General features: G+C 58.4%; 7 protein-coding genes across 7 annotated transcripts; 4 read left to right on the top strand and 3 right to left on the bottom strand.

Moving 5' to 3' along the window:
* Positions 1-334: 334 nt before the first annotated feature.
* Positions 335-1,953, top strand: CDEST_14164 (Putative Zinc finger, RING/FYVE/PHD-type). Its single transcript, XM_062930320.1, has one exon. The coding sequence runs from the start codon at positions 511-513 to the stop codon at positions 1,945-1,947; it is 1,437 nt and encodes a 478-aa protein (XP_062786371.1). The 5' UTR covers positions 335-510; the 3' UTR covers positions 1,948-1,953.
* Positions 1,954-4,225: 2,272 nt separating this feature from the next.
* CDEST_14165 (Putative carotenoid oxygenase) lies at positions 4,226-7,844 on the top strand. The gene is made up of 4 exons (XM_062930321.1): positions 4,226-4,636; positions 4,707-4,879; positions 4,949-5,519; positions 5,624-7,844. Exons 3-4 carry the CDS (start codon positions 5,346-5,348, stop codon positions 7,385-7,387), a joined length of 1,938 nt encoding a protein of 645 aa, XP_062786372.1. The 5' UTR covers positions 4,226-4,636; positions 4,707-4,879; positions 4,949-5,345; the 3' UTR covers positions 7,388-7,844.
* A 1-nt stretch (position 7,845) lies between these two features.
* Positions 7,846-12,205, bottom strand: CDEST_14166 (uncharacterized protein; the record flags this gene model as incomplete). The annotated part of the gene is made up of 3 exons (XM_062930322.1): positions 7,846-10,419; positions 10,701-11,658; positions 12,132-12,205. 3 exons carry the CDS (start codon positions 12,203-12,205, stop codon positions 8,380-8,382), a joined length of 3,072 nt encoding a protein of 1,023 aa, XP_062786373.1. The 3' UTR covers positions 7,846-8,379.
* A 1,146-nt stretch (positions 12,206-13,351) lies between these two features.
* On the top strand, positions 13,352-15,096 carry CDEST_14167 (uncharacterized protein; the record flags this gene model as incomplete). The annotated part of the gene is made up of 2 exons (XM_062930323.1): positions 13,352-14,958; positions 15,030-15,096. The coding sequence occupies 2 exons, from the start codon at positions 13,352-13,354 to the stop codon at positions 15,094-15,096; spliced, it is 1,674 nt and encodes a 557-aa protein (XP_062786374.1).
* On the bottom strand, positions 14,965-17,317 carry CDEST_14168 (Putative ATP-dependent RNA helicase DEAD-box, Helicase superfamily 1/2, ATP-binding protein). Its single transcript, XM_062930324.1, has 3 exons — positions 15,642-17,317; positions 15,451-15,563; positions 14,965-15,374 (listed from the first exon to the last, which is right to left on the bottom strand). Exons 1-3 carry the CDS (start codon positions 17,166-17,168, stop codon positions 15,221-15,223), a joined length of 1,794 nt encoding a protein of 597 aa, XP_062786375.1. The 5' UTR covers positions 17,169-17,317; the 3' UTR covers positions 14,965-15,220.
* Positions 17,318-17,575: 258 nt separating this feature from the next.
* On the top strand, positions 17,576-19,679 carry CDEST_14169 (uncharacterized protein). The gene is made up of 2 exons (XM_062930325.1): positions 17,576-19,109; positions 19,213-19,679. The coding sequence occupies exons 1-2, from the start codon at positions 18,418-18,420 to the stop codon at positions 19,529-19,531; spliced, it is 1,011 nt and encodes a 336-aa protein (XP_062786376.1). The 5' UTR covers positions 17,576-18,417; the 3' UTR covers positions 19,532-19,679.
* Positions 19,680-21,435: 1,756 nt separating this feature from the next.
* CDEST_14170 (Putative iron-sulfur cluster assembly scaffold protein IscU) lies at positions 21,436-22,375 on the bottom strand (the record flags this gene model as incomplete). Its single annotated transcript, XM_062930326.1, has 5 exons — positions 21,436-21,567; positions 21,630-21,696; positions 21,761-21,880; positions 22,077-22,172; positions 22,236-22,375. The coding sequence occupies 5 exons, from the start codon at positions 22,373-22,375 to the stop codon at positions 21,436-21,438; spliced, it is 555 nt and encodes a 184-aa protein (XP_062786377.1).
* Between the last annotated feature and the right edge of the window lie 222 nt (positions 22,376-22,597).

Raw genomic sequence — 22,597 nt, forward strand, 5'->3', positions numbered from 1 at the left:
TGGTTGCTTCGGCGTGGGCTAATGACAGGGTTTCTCGACCGCGGCACTCGACCTCTTTGTCTCCATCCCGGCATGTCTGCTGGATCCGGTTGACAAACCCATCGGCACGAGACACAAGAGACCCATTGTTGGAACCGACAACCTGACGAGGGAATCAGTTCCATTGTTCGCTCCAACTGTTCGGGCGACTCTACCGATGCCGACTCAGGGCGTCTTCTATCCAAGCATTGTTCGGTTTGAGACTTTTGAGAGAGAGAGAATCTTGAAAAGAAGCCCGGCCTTTGGCTTGACCTTGTCACCAAAACGACAACAACAGATGCCGTTGCGCACATAAAACACCCGATTCTCTGCCGCTCACAAGGAACCAGGTACTTCTTCGCCCATCGTCGCCGTATCCTACACCTTTGTAAGAGGGCTTCAAAGTGCGAAGCCAACATCAAACTGAACCCTCGCTCACCGCCTTTGCATCCTCCTCCTAAGAACCCCCCTTTCCCGGGCGCAGCCGCAGTCATGTGCATCAAACACACCCAGTTCTACGAATGCCCTGCGCAGTCTCATAACCCCCCCAAGAAGCACTGCGTCAGGACAAACATCCTCTGCTCTCAAGTCTTCCCGTGCCCGGCGCTGCAGTGGGAGAGGCGCGTCAGCCACTACGACTTCATGTGCCCGGGCTGCTCGGGCGAGTCGCCCGCCGTGCCGCGGAGCACCCCCATTGGCGACGAGTGGGCCCGCGACGAGCTGCAGGACGAGGCCTGGGTCCAGAGCTACCTGTCCGAGTACTGTCACTCGGTGCTGCTCTGGGTCCGGAGCCAGTGGGACGACGAGGGCGGCGTCACGGAGACTGAGATGGCCGAGTCGTGGTTCAACGCCTTCTTCATGGAGCGCCGGTGCAAGGAGAAGGACCACGGCGTCGGACAGTGCCGCTGCGACGCCAACGGGACGCTGTCGTACTTCTACAACCCGACCGCCGCGGCGCGCCGGCACCTGACGGACATGGCGGCAGGAAAGTTCGAGAGGGACGCGCGCGTGCAGAGCCCGGCGATGCAGGGCGTATTCACCAACCGCCACATCGCGCTCTCGGCCATGTGCAGCGAGAAGAACCTCCACTTCACGGACGGCATCGCTCGCCAGCCCTTCTTTTCGGAACGGGCCATCAAGCGTCGGCGGAAGATCCTCCAGGACAGCCTGGACCGCGCCTCCAAGACGGCGGAGGCTTTGGTGTTGCAGAATGCCGAGTCCGCCAGGTCTGGCGGCGGATGGACGGCCGCGCACACGCTGGAGATGACTCACATGTCGAAGCGCGCCAGTCTCGTCAGGTTCATGGGCGAGGTCCTGCTGTACGACAGCGGCATCTCCAACAGCCGGTTCAGCCTCGCGGTGTCGTGGCTGGTCCACATCATCCAGGTGCCGGCGTGGCGCACGCAGTCCAACGTCGAGACCCTGGAGAAGCTCGCGCGGATCGCCAACTCGACGGATCAGGCGCCGATGCCCGCGAAGCCGTTCACGTGTCTCGTCCAGCTCATCCAACAATACTACTTTGGCAAGCGCGCCGACTGGAACGGACACGTGATGAAGTACAAGGCGCGGCGGACCCTATTCGACGCGTTGACCCGGCCCGTCGACGCCGGGAGGGATCTGAGGAATGCGCAAGGCCAGGCCCGGTGCCCCATCTGCAACGAGTGCTACTACAAGCCGCCCATGGTCCTTCCCCAGATTCCGCATCCGGGCGTCAACATGTCCGTCCACGGAGAGCCAGCGTGTGAGATGAAGGACTGCGGGTGTCTGTTCGGGCGGCGCTGCCTGTTCAAGTGGATCGCAGACAGGAGAGCAGAGGGAAAGGAGCTCGAGTGTCGGAGCTGCGGCAACGACTTTCCGGCTGTGGAATATGGGCTGGTGGAAACCAGTACGGGGTATTTGATCAGGAAGGATCACCCTGGTGAATTGTAGTTGACCGAGGACGTTGAGCAGGCGGTTTCTCCCAGGAGTCTGGATGAGCAGTGGTGGATTCGGTACCACGTCGGTTGGTAGCCGAGCAGGGGGATAGCGTTTGGGGGGGTTGAGTCTTGTAAATCAGTAGCTTGTCGACAGGGAACTTGCCCTGGATGATCCTAGCGATTTCGAGTTTATGTGAGAGCAGATGAGTTGACTGGTTAGTGTGTATGCCATGGACCGTCTCGTTGGACTCGTGGAAGCATGGTACCCAGTCCTGACTTCAGTCCAGGTCACTGCATCCCGTTTGCCATCGAACCGCCCCGACGATGCTCCAGTGACACTAACGCCTACCTAGCCAAAAAATTCGAAAATTCGCTAGAATCCAATTTTCGTCAAGCTTCCCAAATTCTTCCCGTTTGCATGAAATGTAACTCGTGATTTGTACGACATGAGCCATTCGGGTCGGAAAGGTCCTTCGAGCTTGTCTTCGCGGACTGGCCGGAGATGTGGCTCCGAGGCACATCAGCCGAGAAAAGCGAGGCGATGGATGGTATGTGCAATTAACCTGCAAACACCAAGATTCGGAACACTCCCTCGAAAAGCTGCCGGGATAGTCTGGAGTTGTCAGACACGCGGGAAAGACGTCCATTCATGGCTGGGCCAGGGTGCAATGAGGGCGTCATGTGGCATGGCGTGTCTCAGGCCCATAAGGGAGAGACGAGGCTTGGAGTCCGGAGAACCCGAGTACGAGATCCCGTCGAGAAACACAAAATAATACGAGATGTTCGGCCATATCTGAAGGTAGACGGGGCGGTCGTTGGGCGGCGATGGTAATGTGCCTTTGACGGAGGTGTGTAAGGTTGAGCCGGGCTGTCATTGACTGGGGATGTAAGACCCGATAGAGGTGGCGTTCGATACCAAGAGGCGCCGCGACAAAGCCACACCGTCAAGGTCTCATGTACGGGGCCGCGGCTAGAAGAGGCGGTTGGTTGGAAGGAAAGATGACGATAGCCGTTTCAGGGTGAAATGTCGGATGGAAGAGGAGGATTCTGGGATCCTGGAGGAAGAAGAAGAGGAGGAAGAAGCAGACGACAAAGAAGGATGACGAGGTACGTATCGTCTGCAGATATTCAAACATGGTATAGCGAGCCAATGGGAGCCGTCTTCTCTTCCGAGTAGGACATGTAGGCGAGGCCTCGCTTGATTCGCTCGCTTACCTAGGCTAGCGCATCCTGCCTAGAAAGGGAGAAGAGTACGTACGGAGCAGGGAATCGGCGTCCCGGCCGGATGGATAACATGACTGGCTTCGCTTATTGCGCCGCGCTGAGTCGTTCTTTTTCGTCTTCCACGGGGGGGCTTCCATGATGCAGCATTGCAGCATGCAGCACGGAACGGCGGGTTTCTTCTTTGTCGCCTTCTTTTCGATCGGAATGAAACGAAACGAAACGAAACGAAACAAATCAAAACTGCCATCCCTTGGTTGCTCTTCTACATTTCGCTTCCCTAGCTGCACAGGTACATAACTACGACGGCGCGCTTGGCGTTCCTTGCCATAGCCAACTACCTATACACAATGGCGCAAACATCGCCATATGCTTCCTTGGCCTCCCTTTCGGTCGCCGAGTTGTCGGACCAAGCAGAGACATTGATCGCCAAAGGCCGTCGTCCTGTCGCATCCATCTCATCTGACATGAGCAAATGCGACCACTCGGCACTCACATGGCCCACGTTGCATCGGCCGCGCATCCGCATACCCTGTCATGGTCGTCCACTGAGATGTGGCACAAAGTATATGGCACGCGATGAAACTTGACGGCTCGCGAACCGAAGGAAGCTTCTTCGATGGCCCCCTTGGCTGACAGAAGCGGAATGCCGGGATGCCGGGATGCGGTTCTGCAACACCTCCGACTAACTGGCAAATGACAACTGACAACTGTGGGATGGATGGATGGAGATGGCTGGGTGCACCGGTCACCAACAACAGCCCATGCTCAGACAGAGAGACAGAGTAAAAGAGAGAGAGAGAGCCTGGACCATTTTCACGTCCGACAGTTGCAATTCGATGACGATGCCATGCCGAGCTGAGGTTACGGCGGGGACCCTCGGCCTTGCAAACACGCCGTTGAAACCGCGGCTTGTTCTCGCTCGATGAATCAATGATGACATACATTTCTGGTCCACCATATCCCACTCGTTCCGGTCCTGACACAACGCGAAACCAGATGAATAATAACGACAAACCCTTGGCCCGATTGTTGTAATATCTAAATCATCTCACCCCTCGCAAAGCACTCCCATTGACACCAAGCCACTTATTATCGTACCACAACACAACAATACACTAATACACCAGCAACGATCACCAACACCAACGCACCAATACTCGGTACACACACACACATACACCAATACAATATCAATAGGACGCGGCTTGCAGCCCTGTTCTCGTACATCTGCGCCGACCCGAAGGCTGGGCCCGTCTCGTTGCGGCAGCACACTCGCATCAATCGCTGCTTGGAATTGCGATTGCGGCCTTTGGGCATCTCAGTCCGTCCGCTACGGCCGTACCGGGCCACAACCCCCCCCTCCAAACGGCGCATGATAGTTACCTTCTCATTGCCACATACTTACCTACGTTGGGGTACATTCATCGGCTCTCACCAGTCCACTCACTCGCCTCCATCACGGCGACACCCGCTCATACGTCCGTAACCGACTTTTCACCGTAAATCCTGCACCCCCCGACCGCCGGGAATACTGACACTTTCCGATAGTTCACCCGTCGCTCCCTTCGCCTCCTCACCTCTTGCAACGAGAACTTCCCGCGCTCTCCACCATCGTGCGTGTCTGGCGTCTGCGTGACAGCTCCAAGAGGCGCACATTCCCACGCGGTACGGCGCACCGGTTGTTTGCTGGACCCTGGCGCTTGCACACCGTCCCGTCCCTTGTAAGCTGACACCCCTCCCTCATCGTCGCTTTCTCTCTCTCACATTTCACCTACGATCTACTTAAAAAGATCGCCATCCTCTTCTCTCTTTCCCATCTCCCGCCCTGCACCTCGCCAAAAATTCCTATCAAAGTACGCACCCAACTTGGCCAATCGTTGACCCGTGAACATGGATTGCTAGACACCCGAGTGTTTCTTTTTTTCCGTTGAAGAACCGTCGCTGCAAGCCGTGCCTTGACCGGTCTCGTCTCACTCAATACTCACCTCACTCACTTCACTCACCTCGCTCACCTTATCGAGTCTCACCGCGTCTCACCGAAAACTGCCACAACCTGCTAGCTGTTTCCGGCTCTGTGTCTACGAATTCCACAAGCAATTCGCTCAACTTCAGATCCGGCCAAAGGAGGGAAATGAATACTTACCCCTCGGCATTCCGCTTAGAAAAAGGGCACGACAGAAAAAAAAGATGTCCACCACAACCGTCACAACTTCTTCTGCAACACCAATCGCCATGACCGCCGAGGCCAAAATCCCTGCGAGGACGGTGCGGCGAACAGCGCAGGATGAAGCGGCGGACCTGCAGATGTTCAAGGAGAACAGGCTGAGAGCGCCATATGACGAGTGGCCCAATGAAGCAGGCGTAGGTCTCTCTCTCTCTCTGTCTCTCTGTCTCTCTCACCAATTGCTTCCCCATCGTCATCTACATGTGCCCTCATGACGGTGTCACCGACTAACACGAAACAGTTCGACGGCCTCACCGAGGAACGCGGCCCCATCGAGCTAACCGTCCAGGGCCACATTCCCGCCTGGGCCGCCGGCGCCCTTTACCGGACGGGCCCCGGAAGCTGCAAGGTCGAGGACACCCCCAAGGGGACCTACTATGTCTCGCACTGGTTCGACGGCTTCGCCCACACGCACAAGTTCGACATCGTCGGCCCCTCCAAGGCCTCCGCCTCCTCCGCCTACGGCCGGACGCGCGTGCTCTACTCCTCGCGGCGCCAGTGCGACGAGCTAGTTGCGTCCGTCAAGGCCACCGGCCACCAGAACCGCTACACCTTTGGCCAGAAGGCCGACCCCTGCATCGGTATTTTTGGCAAGTTCATGGGCGTCTTCTCAAAGGGGGACGGGCCCAACATCTGCGTCGCCGTCAGCGCCAACGTCCCTGGCTTCGACAGCCGGGAAAGTGACGACGACAAAGAGAAGAGCGACCGGGAGAAGGAGGAAGAGGAGGATGAGGACAAGCGGAGTGACGGCGAAAAGAGCGACGGCACACCGGGCCAGGGCCCTTCTGGATCAGGTCACCGCAACCGCGTCCGCAGCCTCTGGCTCTCGACCGACTCGAGCCCGCTGCAGGAAATCGACCCGGACACCCTCGAGCCCGTCGGCATCGCCACCCAGGACAGGCTGCACCCGGACCTGTCGGGCCCCATGTCGTGCGCGCACGCCCAGCGCGACCCCGAGACGGGCGACATGTACAACTTCAATCTCGCCCTGTCCATGACTTCGACGTACCGCGTCTTCCGCACAAGCGCGGCCACCGGCAAGACGGACATCCTGGCCGCCATCTCGGGCGGCGACGCCAAGCCGGCCTACATCCACAGCTTCTTCCTGACAAAGTCCTTCGTCGTCCTCTGCATCCCCTCGTCCCACCTGGCCTACCGCGGCATGGCCGTCCCCTGGCAGCGCAACATCCTCGACGCCATCGTCCCCTTCGACGCCGCCAACCGGTGCAGGTGGTACTTTGTCGACCGCCTCCACGGCAAGGGCGTCGTGGCGTCCTTCGAGACCCCGGCCGGATTCTTCTTCCACACCACCAACGCCTTTGAGGAGCCGTCCGCCGACGGGCCCGGGCTCGTCGACGTCTTTTGCGAGATCTCGGGCTACCAGAACCTCAACATCCTCCACAACCTCTACTACGACGTCCTGCTCAACCGCAACGACGCCACCACCAAGTTCTGGACCGAGAACGAGCGCCTTCACAACGGCTACGCGAGCCTGCAGCGGTTCAAGTTCCGCCTGCCGGACCCTTCCCGAGAAGCGGCAGCAGCAGCAACAGCACCTACAGAACCCGAACTCCTCGTCTCGATCCCCGCCCCGCACGCCGGGGAACTGCCGACCATCAACCCGGACTACCTCACCCGCCGCCACCGCTACGTCTACTCCCTCTCGGACCGCGGTCTTAGCACGCTGCTCGACACCATCGTCAAGACGGACGTCGACACCCGCGAGGCCCTCATGTGGGAGTGCCCGCGCGCCCACACCCCCGGCGAGCCCATCTTCGTCCCGCGGCCCCCGACGGCGGCGGCGACTGCAGACGGCCGCGCGCCCGCCGTAGCCGAGGACGACGGCGTCATACTCAGTGTCGTGCTCGACGGCACCACCCAGCGGAGCTACCTCCTCTGCCTCGACGCCGCGTCCATGACGGAGCTGGGCCGGGCCGAGTGCGACTTCGCCGTCGGCATGGGATTCCACGGCATCCACGCGCCCTCGGGCCCGGGCATGGGGTGATTTGGGGTCGCCTGCATCTCCGTCTCTCCCCCCCAGCTGCGACGGCACTCACGATGAATGAATGAATGAATGAATGGAACCTCTTTTTGTTTGGCATCATTTGTTTTACAAAAATGCTTTGGTCTTTGAGTTTCGGGCGTTGAGGACGTGACGGGCGAGCATCAACTCTTTTTTTTGTTGGGCACCGGATGGATTGAGCGGCTGCCGCGGGGGCATGGAAGAGCTGCTATCGGGCGTCCTTGGACCATGAAGTTCCCTGTTTCGTGTGACGTCCTTGGTTGACTAACCCTTCCCTTGGGCTACATTACACCCTTCCGATTGGCTTCGTTTTCTGCGCTTGTTGCTCGGCAGGCGTTTGTCTTCTGTGAATAGGCGACTGCGCTCAGGAGTGTGAGCCGCCATGGATTAGACCCATCTGTCTTTCCACGTAGTCCTATGTCATCGACCAGCTCGTGACAAATCACGAAACTATTAAGGGCCGGCTTAGGGAAACTTTTCGTCTCTTGTAGAGAAACGAAGAATATCCGCTAGCCACCCACGCACTTGACAAGTGACACAATGTTTGTTCAACATGGAGGAACAATAGAAATTATATTTAGGAGAATGCATCATTCTGGAATGCTGGCTATAGCTGTTTGTAAATGGTCGTGGCACCCACGATCTGGGACGCCTTGCTGTGCTGCCGGCCCTACCTCGATAACCATAGGCGGCCGGCTTTTGTATGACAAAGGGAAGAAACGGAATGACAAAAGTGAATGCAAGCGCGGCGTAAAGCAGCAGGGTATCTCCAGCTCTCTCTCTCTCTCTCTCTCTAATCCTCCACTATGCCTAAAGCGCCTCAACGCCGCGCGTGTGTTTGTTTACCCAAAAGAAGAAAAAGGAATAAAATCGAGAAAACAAAGGAGAAAACTAGCGCCTCTGCTCCTTGAAAATGCTGTGGAACAATCCCTCATGTCCAAATATGCAAATGTAACTCTTCCCCCCCTTCCCAATCATTCCGCTAGACCCTCGCGCAGTGCTTCGACATCCACTGCGTCGGGCGACACCTTGCTCGGGGGACCGCGGCGTTGGTGGGCCGCCAAGTATTCTTGGAACCCGGGAATAGCGCCGGGCTGGTTGATGCCCGGCGCTCGAAGAAGGTCTTTCTCCTTCTCCTTGTCCTTTCCGCTGCGCTTGGCTGGCGTCGGTGTTGTTGGCGGTGCCACTGTTGACGTCGTCGCCCGGGATGCCGATGCTGCTGAGCCTCCGGTCCATGGCCGCCAGCTGACCCATCTGCCTAGGCCGGCCGAGTTTTGGGAATGGCGAGAATATGTGCTCGATGGCGATGCGCTTCGTGGAGGGGTGGACACCATCCTCGAAAAGGGTCGGCCTGCGAGACTATCCCGCAGCAAAGCGTCGCTACGCTTGTCGCTGCCCCGTGATATCGTAGACCGTGCCGTGACGCCGGTAAACACGGCGTCGGCCCCACCCAACGGGCGAAGCGTCAGTTGACTCGGCCTCACTTTGAGAGTGTGGATGTCCAGCCCGCCTGACAGGGACATGATGGACTCGTGAGAAACGGCGCGATGTAAACGTCTCTGTGGTACTTCCTCGTCTTTGGAGTAGGAAAGTTCCGTGTCCGTCTCTGTTTCCGTCTCCGTCTCTGGATGGTCGTCGTTGGGCGTCAAAAGACCTGGCACTTCCTCCGAGCAATTCTCCTCCCTTTCCTCCTCGATCGTGCCCGAAATATGTTGCGACACATGCAGAGTGGGCGCTGCTGGCGGCGCAGGCGAAGCCACACTGAGAAGCTTGGAGGGCACGGAGAAGCTCCGGGTTGATGCCTCCGACGGGCGTTTGCTGTGGGATAGCTTCCAGGTAGGCGACGCGGGGTCCAAACTCGTCGTCGGCGACATGGGTATATCGGTCTCGAGCATAGGGCGGTCGAACATGGACAGGCGGGGATTCGACTGGGGCGAGCTGGGGACGGACGAAGGTGCGAACTCGGAAGGCTGCTCGGAAAAGACGGACCATCTATTAGACGGCGGTACCGACACCGTCGACGTCGAGCCCTTGTGAGAGTGGGAAGCCAGGGGTGCAATCGGCGAGGGGCCGGGTCGCCACACGGCCGGCGGCGTTGAGGATCGCGAGATGCTAGCAGGCGAGAAGATGCCCGGATTCAGACTGTGGCGCTTCTTCTTGGGTTTGGTCTTTTCCGCAACGTGATAATGGTGGTGGATATGGAGCTCCTGAGAGATGTTCTGGGTCATCTCGCCCAAGTCTGGCCCGATTTCGGCCCGCAGTGTGGACGTAGCGCTTGCGTTTTGTTCGCCGATGGGCTGGTGACACATCAGCTGGTCCCGCATAGCTTGGATCTCGTCGTTTGAGTTCAAGAGCATTTCTCGCAACTCGGCCATGCCCAGCTGCAGGTTCGCATTGTCCTGCAGGAGATCGCGGACGAAGTGAGATACGACGCTGCCGGCAGGTTTCCCGGTCGTGAGCGACTTGGCCGCGGCGGCCCCCTTAAGACGTCCAGCGGCGGCGTTGAGCTCCTTTTCCATCTCACGCTGGCGATCCATGCGACCGAGGACCTCGACATGGCGTTCACGTTCCTCGTTGGCCTCGCGCTCCATGCGCTCCAACTGCTCCTGAAGGTCGGAAATGCCCCTCTCGGCCTTCCTCCATCGCTGCATTGCTGAGCGGGCTTCGGACTCGGTGGTGATGAGAGTGTTCTGCAGGCGTAGTTGTTCCTGTTCGAGGAGAGCAATGTGCCGTTCCATCTCCGCGGCACGGGCGGCTGCACCCTCGAGGCGGCGAACTGCCTGGTGCGACGACAGCAGAGTGGCCTCGAGGGTCTGGATGCGGATGTCGGAGTCCTGGACCGTGTTGTTGAGCATTTCGAGCTGGTCCAGCAGGGAACGGTTCTCTTCGACGGTCCTCGCGTTCTCGGCTTGCAGTTCCTCCTTTTCGTTCTCGAGCTGCTCTATGCGGGTGTTCAATGACATGCGGTCTCGTTCGGCATCGGCCATATATGCCTCGTGGCGAGCAAGAAGAGCCTGAAGGGGGGAGGTCAGCGAGGTCATGTCGACATGTGTGGCGGCCAGAGGGAGGTGAGTGCATCTGGGGTGGGGGGGTTATAGCAGAGCATTGAGTAGGTAAGAGTAGCAAAGTTTGCGGGCTGGGACGGTGCTAGGACTCCCCATCTTGAGGTTAATGACGGGAAATGAGGAGCTGGAATGTCTCGAGAGATTGAGACGGGCTTCTGGAGCGGCGCAACAGGAATGTTCCTAGGTCGAAAAGAAAGCTAGGGAAGAAAAAAAAACGAACGAGGACGCACCTTGCCCAACTTGGCGGCGGTATGGACATCCTTTTCAACGGTTTCGAGAACGAAGCAACTGTGCTTCAAATAGGCACAATCGTCGCGGCCGCAGCAGCATCGCATTTTGGGGCCCTCGTCCGGGTGGGGGGCAGGAGTTTGGACGAAGTCAGCCATTGTGTCGGCGTCGCGAGTTCGGGCGTCATCGGCGTCGTGGATGTTGTTTTGGGCGGTGTCAGCAAAGGTAGAGGTAGAGGTTAAAGTGGCGGTGTCGGTGTCGATGTCGATGTCGATGTCGATGTCGGCGTCGGCGTCGGCCTCTGTGGTGGTGTTCGGGTCTGGGTCTGGGTCTGGATGCGGTGGGCTTGGATCTGAACCCGGATCTGGACCTATACGGGTACCAAGTTCTGCCATCGTTATTGCGGCAGAGACGCTATGGTGGGCAGCATGCTGAGAGCGCAAAGGCACAGGCACGGACTTTGGGGATCGGGCCTGGAATGCCGGCCGGCTTGGGCATAGAGCGAGAGCGGGGGAGACAGAGGTTTTCCGTAAAGGGACGAGATCGTGGGACTGGCAGAAAAGCGAGATGGGAGTTGCAGTTGTGCGAGGCGTGGAGGGTCGGGGGTTTATGTCGAGAAGGGTTGTGACAGTCAGTGACAGTGACTGCGATGGTGGATGATGGGTGGGTGTTGTTGTGTTGTGTGTATCGATTTGTTTGGCTGCCTCTGACGCGATTGGAGGCCAGCACCAGCGGACCTGCAGCAGAGACCAGGGACTGAACGAGTTGTCTATCGCGAGGGGCGCCTGTGTAGTGGTTCTGTACTGGTACTGCCTGCAGCCTAGGCGCGACTTTGGACGGGGATTGGTGTGTCTTTGGTGCCTTGTTACTGGACGAGACTGGCCCTGGATAGACTCGACACTCTGCAGCAATGGAGGGCGACAGGGGATGACCCAGGCTGGCGGGGGTCGACTGCAGTTACTTTGGAGAGCATGTGGTCCGAGCCGAGATTGGACTCATATAAAGTAGTGCAGGAATAAGAAGAAAACAAGGATGAAAAAAAAAAAAAGAAGGAAAAAAAAAAGTGAGGAGATGACGGCAGAAGAGATTGCGACGAGGTCGGGATACCGCTGTGCTATTGTAACGTGGTCACCGGTGGTATAGTGGTATAGCCGTAGGGACGCAGGTCGCAGGAGGAGAGAATTGTTTAGGTTGGTCAGGGCGTACTGAAAGACAAATTAAAGAAGAAAAAGAAGGCGACAAAAGGGAGAGACGAGATGACGATGTAGGGATGATTATCTCAGGGCGAGGATGAGGGGTGAGGATGAGGGGTGAGGACGTGCGGGACGGTAGATGAGATGGGATGTTTCGACGAGGGGATGTGATGCGACGGCTTGGAGAGGAACCGCTAGGGGACAGACTCAGCAAGTCGGCAAGGACAAGAGGGACGAGACAGAAGGCGATTGTGATGGCGATGGTGATGGCGGTTGTTGTCTTTGCTGGTACCGGTACATGATGTAGTGGCCATTCCTGTATGTGTGTGCTACACCCAGTTCATTGTCTTTTGTCCATCTTTCCGTAGGCGCCTCTTTCTTTCTGTCCTTTCTTTACTTCATTCTTTCTTCCGGCTCCTTCCATAAAACCGCTGGGAATGAACAACACTTGCGTCAAACCAAACCAAACCAAACCAAACCAAACCAAACCAAACCAAACCAAACCGGTGCAGGTGCATCCTGCCCAAACAAGCCCAATCTGCCGTCCAAACCAGGAAGCGACTCCACTATGTACCCGCCAATCCAGGAACGCCTTCAGGAACAGCTCCACCTGTGCCCAAATTTGTGAAGCCTGCCTTTCTGCCCTGGGCGTGAAGTGGCAGTCGGGTACGTACCCTCACCTCAAAACCCAGGCACCAGGCACCAAATCAGGTAGGCATCTACAAGTACTCTATCTACCTAGGTACCTACCTTGGGTATTCGTGGGATCTGTCTACAATGACGACAGTCCAGGGAAGAACATCATGGACGAGCTGTGAGGCGCGCTGCACAGCTCTTCGGCCAACACACCATTCAACACCCCCGTACTCGGGCCCCATCAAGCTCTTCTCGTCTTCTCAACTGACGCATACCACACTACTACGATGGAAGGGTACTCATACCTCAAGAGCCGATCGCCGTCACCTGGCTTAGGATGTGACCACAAACGACTTCATTCCTGAATCGGGACGGATATGCACGCGATGTTTGAGCCGTGTTATCACAGCAAGCAAGCTTCTGTTTTCTTCTATGGCACTGGAGATAAAAATGAAGCTGGCTGATGATCCATATCACACTTAGGTACCTGGGTAGGTACATTGAACGCTGCCAACACATCCCTAAGTTACCTGCCTACCACTCCATAGGTACCTACAAATAGATACTCGCCCCGGGCTGCAGCCAGCTCACTCGGTGGACCGTCCCGCTGCACCACACCGCTGTGGATCCCCCGGCGCGGCACACCCACTACCTTCGGCTTCCGACAGATGCCAAACTCCATTCATCACTGTTGCTCTCTCAACAACACGGTCGCCTCATCCCCGACTTCAGCAACCGTCCAATCCCCGGTCACGGCTTTCCTCCCCCCTCCTACACTGCACAACCACCGGCGACGAATGGCCGAACCGTCAAGTGGAGGAGAAATGTCATCACCCGACAAATCCACCCCTGCGCCTGCGCCGCCAGACGCCAGCAAAACCGTTGTCCGCGGCGCCTCCCTCCTCATCGTCCTCCAGATCGGCTCCCGCGCCGTTACCTTCATCGCAAACCAGCTGCTCCTTCGCTTCCTGACCGCCCAGCTCCTCGGAGTTTCCACCCAGTTGGAGGTCTACTACCTCTCCGTCCTCTTCTTCGCCCGCGAGAGTCTGCGCGTTGCTGTCCAGCGCCAGGAAACCCGCCCCGCTTCCACCCGGAAAGCGGACGGCGACCCCAAGGCCCGCGTCGGCCGAGAGAGCCAGGCCGTCGTCAACCTGGGGTACCTCGCCGTCTTGCTTGGCTGCTTTGTCACTGTTGGTCTCGGATGGCTTTACCTCTCGTCCGCCGATGAGTCGACCGTCAAGACCCCTAACTTCCTCCTTGCCCTCCGCCTGTATGCCTTCGCCGCCATTTTGGAACTGTTGTCGGAGCCCTGCTTCGTGCTCATGCAGACGCGTCTGCAGTTTGGCACCCGTGCATCCGCCGAGTCCATTGCCACTTTTCTGCGCTGCGTCATTACCTTCGGCACAGCATTCTGGGCATCGAATGCCGGCATCGAGTTTGGCGTCCTCCCTTTCGCCGTCGGCCAGCTCTCCTACGGTGCCAGTCTTCTGCTTGTCTATCTATGGGCCGGTACCCGCCTGGCCCGCGTGGATGGTTTCTCAGTCCTCCCAAAAGCCCTTGGGTCTGGCGGCCAAGATTATGTCGCCTCCTACTTTTACCGGCCTACAGTCAGCCTGGCGTCCAGCATGATGGCCCAGAGCCTCGTCAAACACGTCCTCACCCAGGGCGACACCTTCCTGGTCTCCATTCTATCTACCCCAAAGTCGCAGGGCGTGTACGCGCTGGCCAGCAACTATGGCGGCCTCCTCGCCCGGCTCGTCCTGCAGCCCATTGAGGAGAGCAGCCGCAGCTACTTCAGCCGCCTGCTCTCGTCCCAGGACACTAAGACGAGGCCCTCCAAGGAGACGGCGCTCAAGGCGAGCCAGCATCTTCATACGTTGCTCAAGTTCTACCTGCTGCTCTCGTCCATCATCGTGAGCATCGGCCCCGTCGCCGCTCCGCCGCTGCTGTCTCTCGTCGCCGGCCAACGCTGGGCTAGCGAAGGCGCCGGTGAGGTCCTCGCCGTCTACTGCTACTACATTCCCCTGCTCGCCATGAACGGGGTGGCTGAGGCCTTCGTCGCATCCGTCGCCTCCGAGGCTCAGGTGCACCGCCAGTCGGCCTGGATGGGCGCTTTCTCCGTCGCCTTCGGCTCGGCCGCCTTCTTCTTCATGCGCATCATGGACCTCGGCGCCTCGGGCCTCGTCTACGCCAACTGCATCAACATGCTCTGCCGCATCGTCTGGAGCCTTGCATTCGTCAAGTCATACTTTGCCCGCCTGGAAACGCCGTTCGAAATCTTTGCATTACAGCCCAACGCCGTTACTTCTATCATCTGTCTATCGGCACCGCACCTCATCCGGCGGGTGACCGGTGTGGCTACGCGCGCGTCCACCTCGTTCAAGGACCTGGTCGCCATCGGCCTCGCCGCCGTGCCCGTCGTCCTTTTGATGTAAGTCCCCCACCCCCATTTTAAACACTGCTCGTCTTGATGGTAGTTGTCTCGTCTAACATCATCTATAGACTTTTCGCCGAACGCAGATTCCTACTGCAATGTTACAACTCGGCCCGCAGACCAAAGACTGCATAGGCACACTGTTTTTTCCTTCATTTTCTTGAAAGGAAAAAAAAAAGACAGAAACCACACAGGGAGCTCAAGTTCTAGACAGTGTTGCAAACAAACACCGGCATAAAATATAGAGAAAACAGATAAATTAGTCAAACACGATCTTGGTCGCCTTCTTCGTCATGTCGACGTCCTTGAAGAAGGCGCCATACGTGCTGTGAGCCTTCTTCTTGACGGTGGTGCCGAACTTGAAGAGCTCGTCAGGGACGGGCTGCTTGGCACCCTTGAGGATGTTGATCAGACTGAGTAGTAGTTGTTCCGTTAGTGACTTGTTCTGGTTGATCATTTCCACAGTGACAGATGACAGTGACCACTTACGATCCAGAGTGCGCCTTGTCGTGCTCGGTAAAGAGCGTGATGGCCTCGCCAGTCTTGCCGGCACGGCCGGTACGTCCGATTCTGTGGACGTAATCCTCAATCGTCAAGGGGAACTGCCGGGGGGGTAATTAGTCTTCCGTTCGAGAAGGCGATGATGAGTGAACGTGCGCGAGGAGGGGGGAGGCACTTACCGTAACGTTGATGACCAGCTTCACCTCGGGGATATCCAGACCGCGGGCAGCGACGTCGGTGGCGACGAGTACGGGCGTGGTGCCGGCCTTGAAGGCCTCGAGACTGCGGGTGCGCTGCTCCTGGCGGAGGTCGCCGTGGATACCGCCGACGCGGATGCCGCGCTGCTGGAGGAAGGTCTCGACGCGGGTGGCCTCCTTCTTGTACAGGCAGAAGACAAGGATGCGGTCGTCCTTCTGGGCGCCCGTCTGCCACTGCTTCAGCAGCTGCAGCAGCCTCTGCTCCTTGGCGCGGGGGTCGACGACCTCGACGCGCTGGGTGATGCGCGTGTTGGCCTGCAGCTCGACGGCGCCGTTGGCCGTCTCCTTGCCGCTGGAGCCGATGGTGATCTTGATGGGGTCGACCATGAAGGACTCGGCCAACTTGCGCACAGACGCCGGCCAGGTGGCGGTGAACATGACGGTCTGGCGCTCCTCACGCGGCGGCATGTCGCCGAGGATCATCTTGATGTCCTCCTCGAAGCCCTTGTCGAGCATGCGGTCGGCCTCGTCGAGCACGGCGAAGCGGACGTCGCCGAGCGAGATGGTGCCGTCCATCATGAAGTCCTTGAGGCGGCCGGGCGTCGCGACGATGACGTCGGCGCCGCGGCGCAAGAGGCCGCGCTGCTCGTCCTTGGAGGCGCCGCCGTAGATGCAGATGCTCTTGAGGCCCAGCAGGCTCGAGACGTGCTCCATCTGCTCCTGGGTCTGCATCGCCAGCTCGCGCGTCGGCGACACGACGACGGCCTTGATGCAGCGCTTCTTGATCTTGGAGATGCCCTCGACGAGGGGCAGCGCAAAGGCCATGGTCTTGCCGGAGCCCGTCTCGGCGACGCCGATGACGTCGCGGCGCGAGAGCGTGTAGGGCCACGAGGACGACTGGATGGGCGTGGGCTTCTTGTAGGCCGAGAAGGGGTTCTTCTTGATCAGGTCGGTCTTGGGGAGGTACGAGAACTCGAGGATCGGGCGCAGCGCGGTCGGGTTGGCGACGGGGTCGGTGACGGTGATGTTCTCGGCCGTCAGGAAGGCGTCGACCTCGGACTGGGGGAGGGCGGTCAGGGTGGCCGCCTGCTGGTAGCCGCCGAGGATGGCGGCGGTGGGGGTAGGTCCGCTGGCCGTGACGACGGGAACATCGTCGGCAGCGGCGGCGGCGGTGGCGCCGTTGCTGCTCTCGGCCTCCTTCTCCTTCCTCTTCTTCTCCTTCTTCTCCTTCTTCTGCCTCTTCCTCTCGGCCTTGTCCTCCTCAGTCTCCTCCTTGGTCTCGGCGGGAGTCTCCTCGTCGGCGGCGGCAGCGGACGACTTGTCCTTCTTGGACTTCTTTTCCTTCTTCTCCTTCTTCTCCTTCTTCTCCTTCTTCTCCTTCTTCTTCTGCTTCTTCAGCTCCGCTGCGGCCTCGTCGCCACCGGCGGGGAGGTCCTTGACCTTTTGCTTCTTGGAGGTGACATCGGCCTCGGCCTCGGTGTCGGCGAGAGAACGCTTCGTGGCAGCCATCGTTGCGAGTGGTACCTATGATATAGCGTATGTGTGAGGAGTGAGTGGCGCTGCAATTGAATTTTGCGACGCTGGAAAAAAGGGATACGCTTAGGAGCGAGAAGCAAAAAGACTCAAGGCGCGGGCTGGAGGGGGGCGGCGAGCAGGATGGGATTGTCGCAGAATGGTAGCAAAAAAGAAATAAAAAAAATAAAAAATTGATTATCGATAAGCTGATAGGACGATAAGCAGAGATAAGCAGAAGGACCCTGCGCTAAGCTTATTTCGGCCGATGTCCCTTCCCTCCTTCCCCGCCGCCCGCTGGCTGCTGGTCGCCCCGTTCCAGAACCGGAGCTCTTGCCCCACTCGGCCTTTTCCAGTCTCTCCCCCCCCCCCCCCCCCGCCTCCCCGCCTCTCCCCCGTCCCACGTTCTCTTGACTGTCTTCATTACCCATCTTCCCCTCTCTGACCCCCATTGCCAACTGACACTCGTGGCCGAGGCGTGCCAATTTGACATGCTGCATGATCCCCTGGCAAAAGTGAATCCTAATGAGGAGCTTCGTCAGCTTATGATGCTTATTCGAGCGGCATGCTTTCGACCCATCCATCCTTACACGCCCAACCGACCCAGACGGTCTCGCTACGGAATGGGAGAGGCTGGATCGTCATAGTTCTGTCTCGTTAAGTCCTGGGACTGGAAACGATACGAGCCTATCAGGTCTTCTCTCCAAAGGACTCAAGCGAGGTCAAACAGCATGCCGTCGGCAGGCCGCGGCCGGGATGCCAGCCAATGGTTCTCTAGGCGTCAGCAAAACGGCCCAACCCTGCAAACTGCAACGGGAGCCAAGGCAAACCCGCAGTTCTTCGAGGCATTTCCACGGCCATTTTTCTGCAGCGCTCAGCTATCGATGGGCGCACATAGATCCGCCGTCCGACCATGCAAGGTCGCAACATGCCGCCAACGGGGCTTTGGACGGTGCCACACGAGGGTGGGCGACTGACCGGCTGTCTATCTACACCAGAGGTCCGGCGGAAGAGCCCATCACCCTGCAAGGCCGCCCGTTCGGCCAGGGTCCACCCATTGGCGATGTCCCCCGTCACACAGCTGACTGCGGCGTTGACCCTTGTTCCTGTTCGTCCTGATAGCTGCCCACGTTGCATGTCGACATTGGCAAAGGCGGTGCCCCGCGGGGTGGGATGGGAGAGCGATGGGCAGGGGAGGAGGGGGGCGATATAAGTAAGGTGAGAAGAATCGACAGCAGCCTTCACCATGGCCGAGTGGTTCTTCTTGTGCCGCCGCTGCTCTCGACTTCACTTACACACCCTGACGAATCCGCCGTCCGAAAAAACTAGCTCCATCATGGCGAGCTGCCAGGTACAGGGCGAACCCGAGCTCTACGGGCTGGGCATCCGAGTCGCCTTCTATATTCAGTGGTTCGGCGCCATCGTCGTGGAATACCTCGAGGCCGCTGACCTGCCCGACATGCGCCTCGTCGGCCTCCTGTTCTCGGGCGCCGCCTTCATCGGCCTCGTCATCCGGCTGTCCGTGGCCGCGCTGCAGCCCGCCGACATCTATATTGTCCTTCTCCTGGCCATGGGCATCTACCTTCCCCTCGTCCCGCTATACGCGTGGAAGGCGGTGACCGGCTTCAACCCCTACTGGGACCCGTTCCGGTGGTCGAACGAGCCGAGCCGTGCCTTCAGGGGGCTCGACTTCACCCTGCTCCTGGCGACAACCTCGCTGGCCATCTGGTACTGGTGCTCTTTCGTACCGGAGAACCCTTGCTCGTCGGGCCAGTACGGCTTTCTCTTTAGCCGCGTGAGCTTGGGGAACAAGGGCTTCATCGCCTCCAGCGCCATCATGTACTTCGTCATCCTGCTTGTCTGCTTGCTCGTCCTCCTGCTCATGGTCGGTTGGAGAGTGCCCTTTTGGCGCGAGAGACGGAAGAAGCGTCGGGTCAAGTAAGTCATTCTTCTCATCTATTTTCCTCTCTATGTTTCTTTCCTCTTTCTGAATCAGCATGCATCATGAGCAGCAGACACTGACGGCCCTCCCTCACTGCAGGAAATCGCACGTCATGGTGGTAAAGGAGCTCAGGACGCTGAGCAACATCGCCGTCGCCGCGACCCTGACGGCCGCTGTCGAGCTCACCGTCTCGTGGAACGACATCACAAGCGCGAACTACGTGTCCGACGTCGCCCAGGTACTCCCGCTCCTCTTCAGCGTAGGTTTCCTGGTGCGGGTCTTATTCCTACATTTCGCGGGCGTGGACGGGGAGCCGGAGTCGTCTGAGGAGGACAGCGACGAGGGGTCCCGTAGCTACACGACGGAGTCGCCGGGCGGATTGCCTCCGGCGCCGCCGCCCGCCCATGCGCGGCGGTAGAAAATGGGTGGCTTTCGAGAGGTATTGTCTTGCGGCTGAGGGCGTATAGATTCACGGCAGGTTATGATGCTTGATCAATAAGATTGTTTTACTATGAACGAAATTACGACAAGTGTAGAACGCGGAGCCACCGAGGCCTGTCATCGATGGGGGCTTGATAGCAGGTTTATCGTTCAAATTAAACCTGTCGAGTCTTGCCGTTACTTTCGGTACACTAGAGGCCCTGATCCATGCCAAAGGTGAAGACAAGACAACATCTAGAAATGAAATTTCTCGGTAGAGATTAAGAGGGAGTTGCGCGGCTCGGCACAAGACGATGACGATGCACTGCCACCTCATCATAGAGGTAGCCTTGAAGGCTTCTATGTCTTTTTTGCAAGCCAGGTACTTCCAGCCTCAAGCACCTCGCCAGACCTGAGCCTCCTTCAATGACAAGAATGCGACGTGTGGATAACACAATCGTAAGGGTTAATGGGGTGACTGGGTTTGTTTGTCTATCAGTACGTGACATGTATGCATAGAACTGTCAAGAATGAACATGTGTAGAAGCGCATCCGAAGCGAGGGGGTTGAGCTGTCATCTCTTTCTTCATTCGCCCCAACCGAGGCCACGCTTCAATAGTTCGATGACGACTTAATGAGTATCGAGCAGAAGTGCTTCTGACGCTGTCCCCCTTGGCCTAGACGACAACGGTCGGAATATGCACAGAGAGAGAGAGCGGACGGCCGGGTCGGCGCTGCCGCTGCCGCATCTCTGTCGTACTTCGCGGCGCGTCGTCGCCGTCCACGAAGACATCGCCAGACGCAGATCCGGCCAACGAGAGGTCCTTCAGGCCACTATCGTCACGCACGCCTGGAGCCCACTGTCTGTTGTTTCCGCTTTCCGAGTGCAGTAGTAGCAGCAGCAGCAGCACCCGCGTGCGCTGGCGTGCGCTGGCGTGGAGGGCGCGGGGACGATGCGTCGACCGCAAGTCTCCGAAGACATGCCGAAGGCCGACGGCTGGTCCGTCGGGTCCTCAGCCGGGAAGGTTCGGCTCATCTACCGTCTAGCGGTCGTCGGTGGGTGGATAAAATGGCAGCCAGTGTGACTCAGCACTTCTCACCTAGAGATACGGGGGAAAGGGAAACGGGGCTTTGTGTCTCGCCCCTCGTTCTCCTCTTCACTGGAATCGTAGTGTCCAGTCGTGGCGCCCGCATGAGAAACGCCGGGTTGGATCCTTGCGGGAGTGATCCCGAGGTCAGCTTTGCCCCGCACCTGTAAGAGTCTCAACGACGGAGCAGGCTTGGGGCCTCGCAGTCACGTCGTCGTCACGCCGTCACCAGTGCAAACCTCTCACTCCTATCCGGTCGTCCGTCTCCCATCTCGAACGCTAACTTCCAACTCACTTGCAATGAGTGCAGCAGGGGTTACTTGGCAGGACAATGTCGTTATTTCTGGCATTTTCGTCTCTGTCGGGTCGCTGATAAGCTGGCCACTAAAAACTAACTGGTATTTTCACACTGACGTACAACCCTGCCTTCCAATCAAGCCTTTCTGATAAGAAGATGGGGGGGAAAGACCTGGTTCGCGGCAGCGTCGGCCTTCATGTCGCGATCGTTGTCGTCGCCGCCGTCGCGGTCGGTCGCCATCGCGGTGGGGAGCTTTCATCCATACAAGCCCTGAGATAAAACCATGATTTCCTTCCCAAAACTCCGAGGGGGGGGGGGGGGGGTGTTATGTTTTTTGGTTTGAAAAGTTGGTCAAAATCGAAAAGTTCGTGTCTGGCGGGTTCCCTCTCGTCTCAGCCGCCCGCTGGCCTTCTTTCACCAAGCCTCCACTCATTCACGAGCGTAACATCCCCTCTGTACTTTCTTTAAAAAAACCGAACTCCGGTAACGTGTAACGAAAGGGAAAGACGGGTGCGTTTATGCGGAGGCGGCGGACTCGGTCTTGGCCTCGGTGCCAGCCAGGTTGGTGGGCTTCGCGTTGGGGTTCTTGGTGTAGTAGTCCGAAATGGCGGCCTTGATTGCGTCCTCGGCAAGCATGCTGCAGTGCAGCTGGAAAGGGGTCAGCGACATGTGTGACGCAGCGGACGCTTGGAGTAAAGAGGCCAACGTACCTTGACGGGGGGGAGCTTGAGCTCTTGGGCGATCTCGGTGTTCTTGACACGGCCAGCCTGCTCCAGGCTTCATAGACAGTCAGCGTCGAAAACAACAGAGAAACGTATTGAAACAAGGCGGGTTGACTCACGTCATGCCGCGAACGAGCTCGGTCAGGTAGCTGGAAGAGGCGATAGCGGAACCGCAGCCGAAAGTCTTGAACTTGACATCGGAAATGGTGTTGGTCTTGGGGTCGACGCGGATGTTGAGCCTGTGTCGAGTTTGTCAGCGCGTGATCACCTTAGAAGATGCGAAGTGCCCGAAAGCGGTGTCGCGAGCCGACCAGTTGCATGCTTTCAAATCATCAACCGGTGAGTGCGGACACCATGCCACATCCGACTCGAGTGTTCGAACAGCGATGTTATGACATTCGGGCAATCCGTCGGGGGGAGATTCTCTCGTCTTACTTCATGACGTCGCCGCAAGCAGGCGCACCGACGAGACCCTGGCCGACATCCTGGTCGCCCTTGGGCATGGAGCCAACGTTGCGAGGACGGGAGTAGCTGTGCACGGCGAGTTAGCACCGCTCGATCGCCTTCCAAGTGGGATATCCGGGGGTTGCGTACTGGTCAAGGACCTTCTCGTGGTAGGCCCTCGTCGCGCCGACGGAGACGGCAGGCGCAAGCTGGCGGGCGGGGAGGGTGGAAGGGCGGACAGAGGTCGCAAGGACCCTGCGGGAGGCGACGCGGAGCGATCTGGAGAACATTTTGATCGGTCGGGGTTTCGACGTGGGTCGGTGGTTTTTGGGAGAGCTGTAGGTGGTCAGGTGTCGAGAATCAAGCTTCGTCGTTGACACGAGTGAAGTCGCAAAGGTCGATTTGGGGTATCTTTGATGAGTCGAGATGGGGATGGCGACAAAAAGTAGTCGATATAGAAGTTTGCGTGAAGGGTGGAAAAAGGTCACAGGTGTTTGGGGGAGGAGAGGCAG

This window comes from Colletotrichum destructivum, chromosome 9 (genome assembly GCF_034447905.1).
Source record: "Colletotrichum destructivum chromosome 9, complete sequence".
In the NCBI taxonomy this organism is placed as follows: Eukaryota; Fungi; Ascomycota; class Sordariomycetes; order Glomerellales; family Glomerellaceae; genus Colletotrichum; species Colletotrichum destructivum.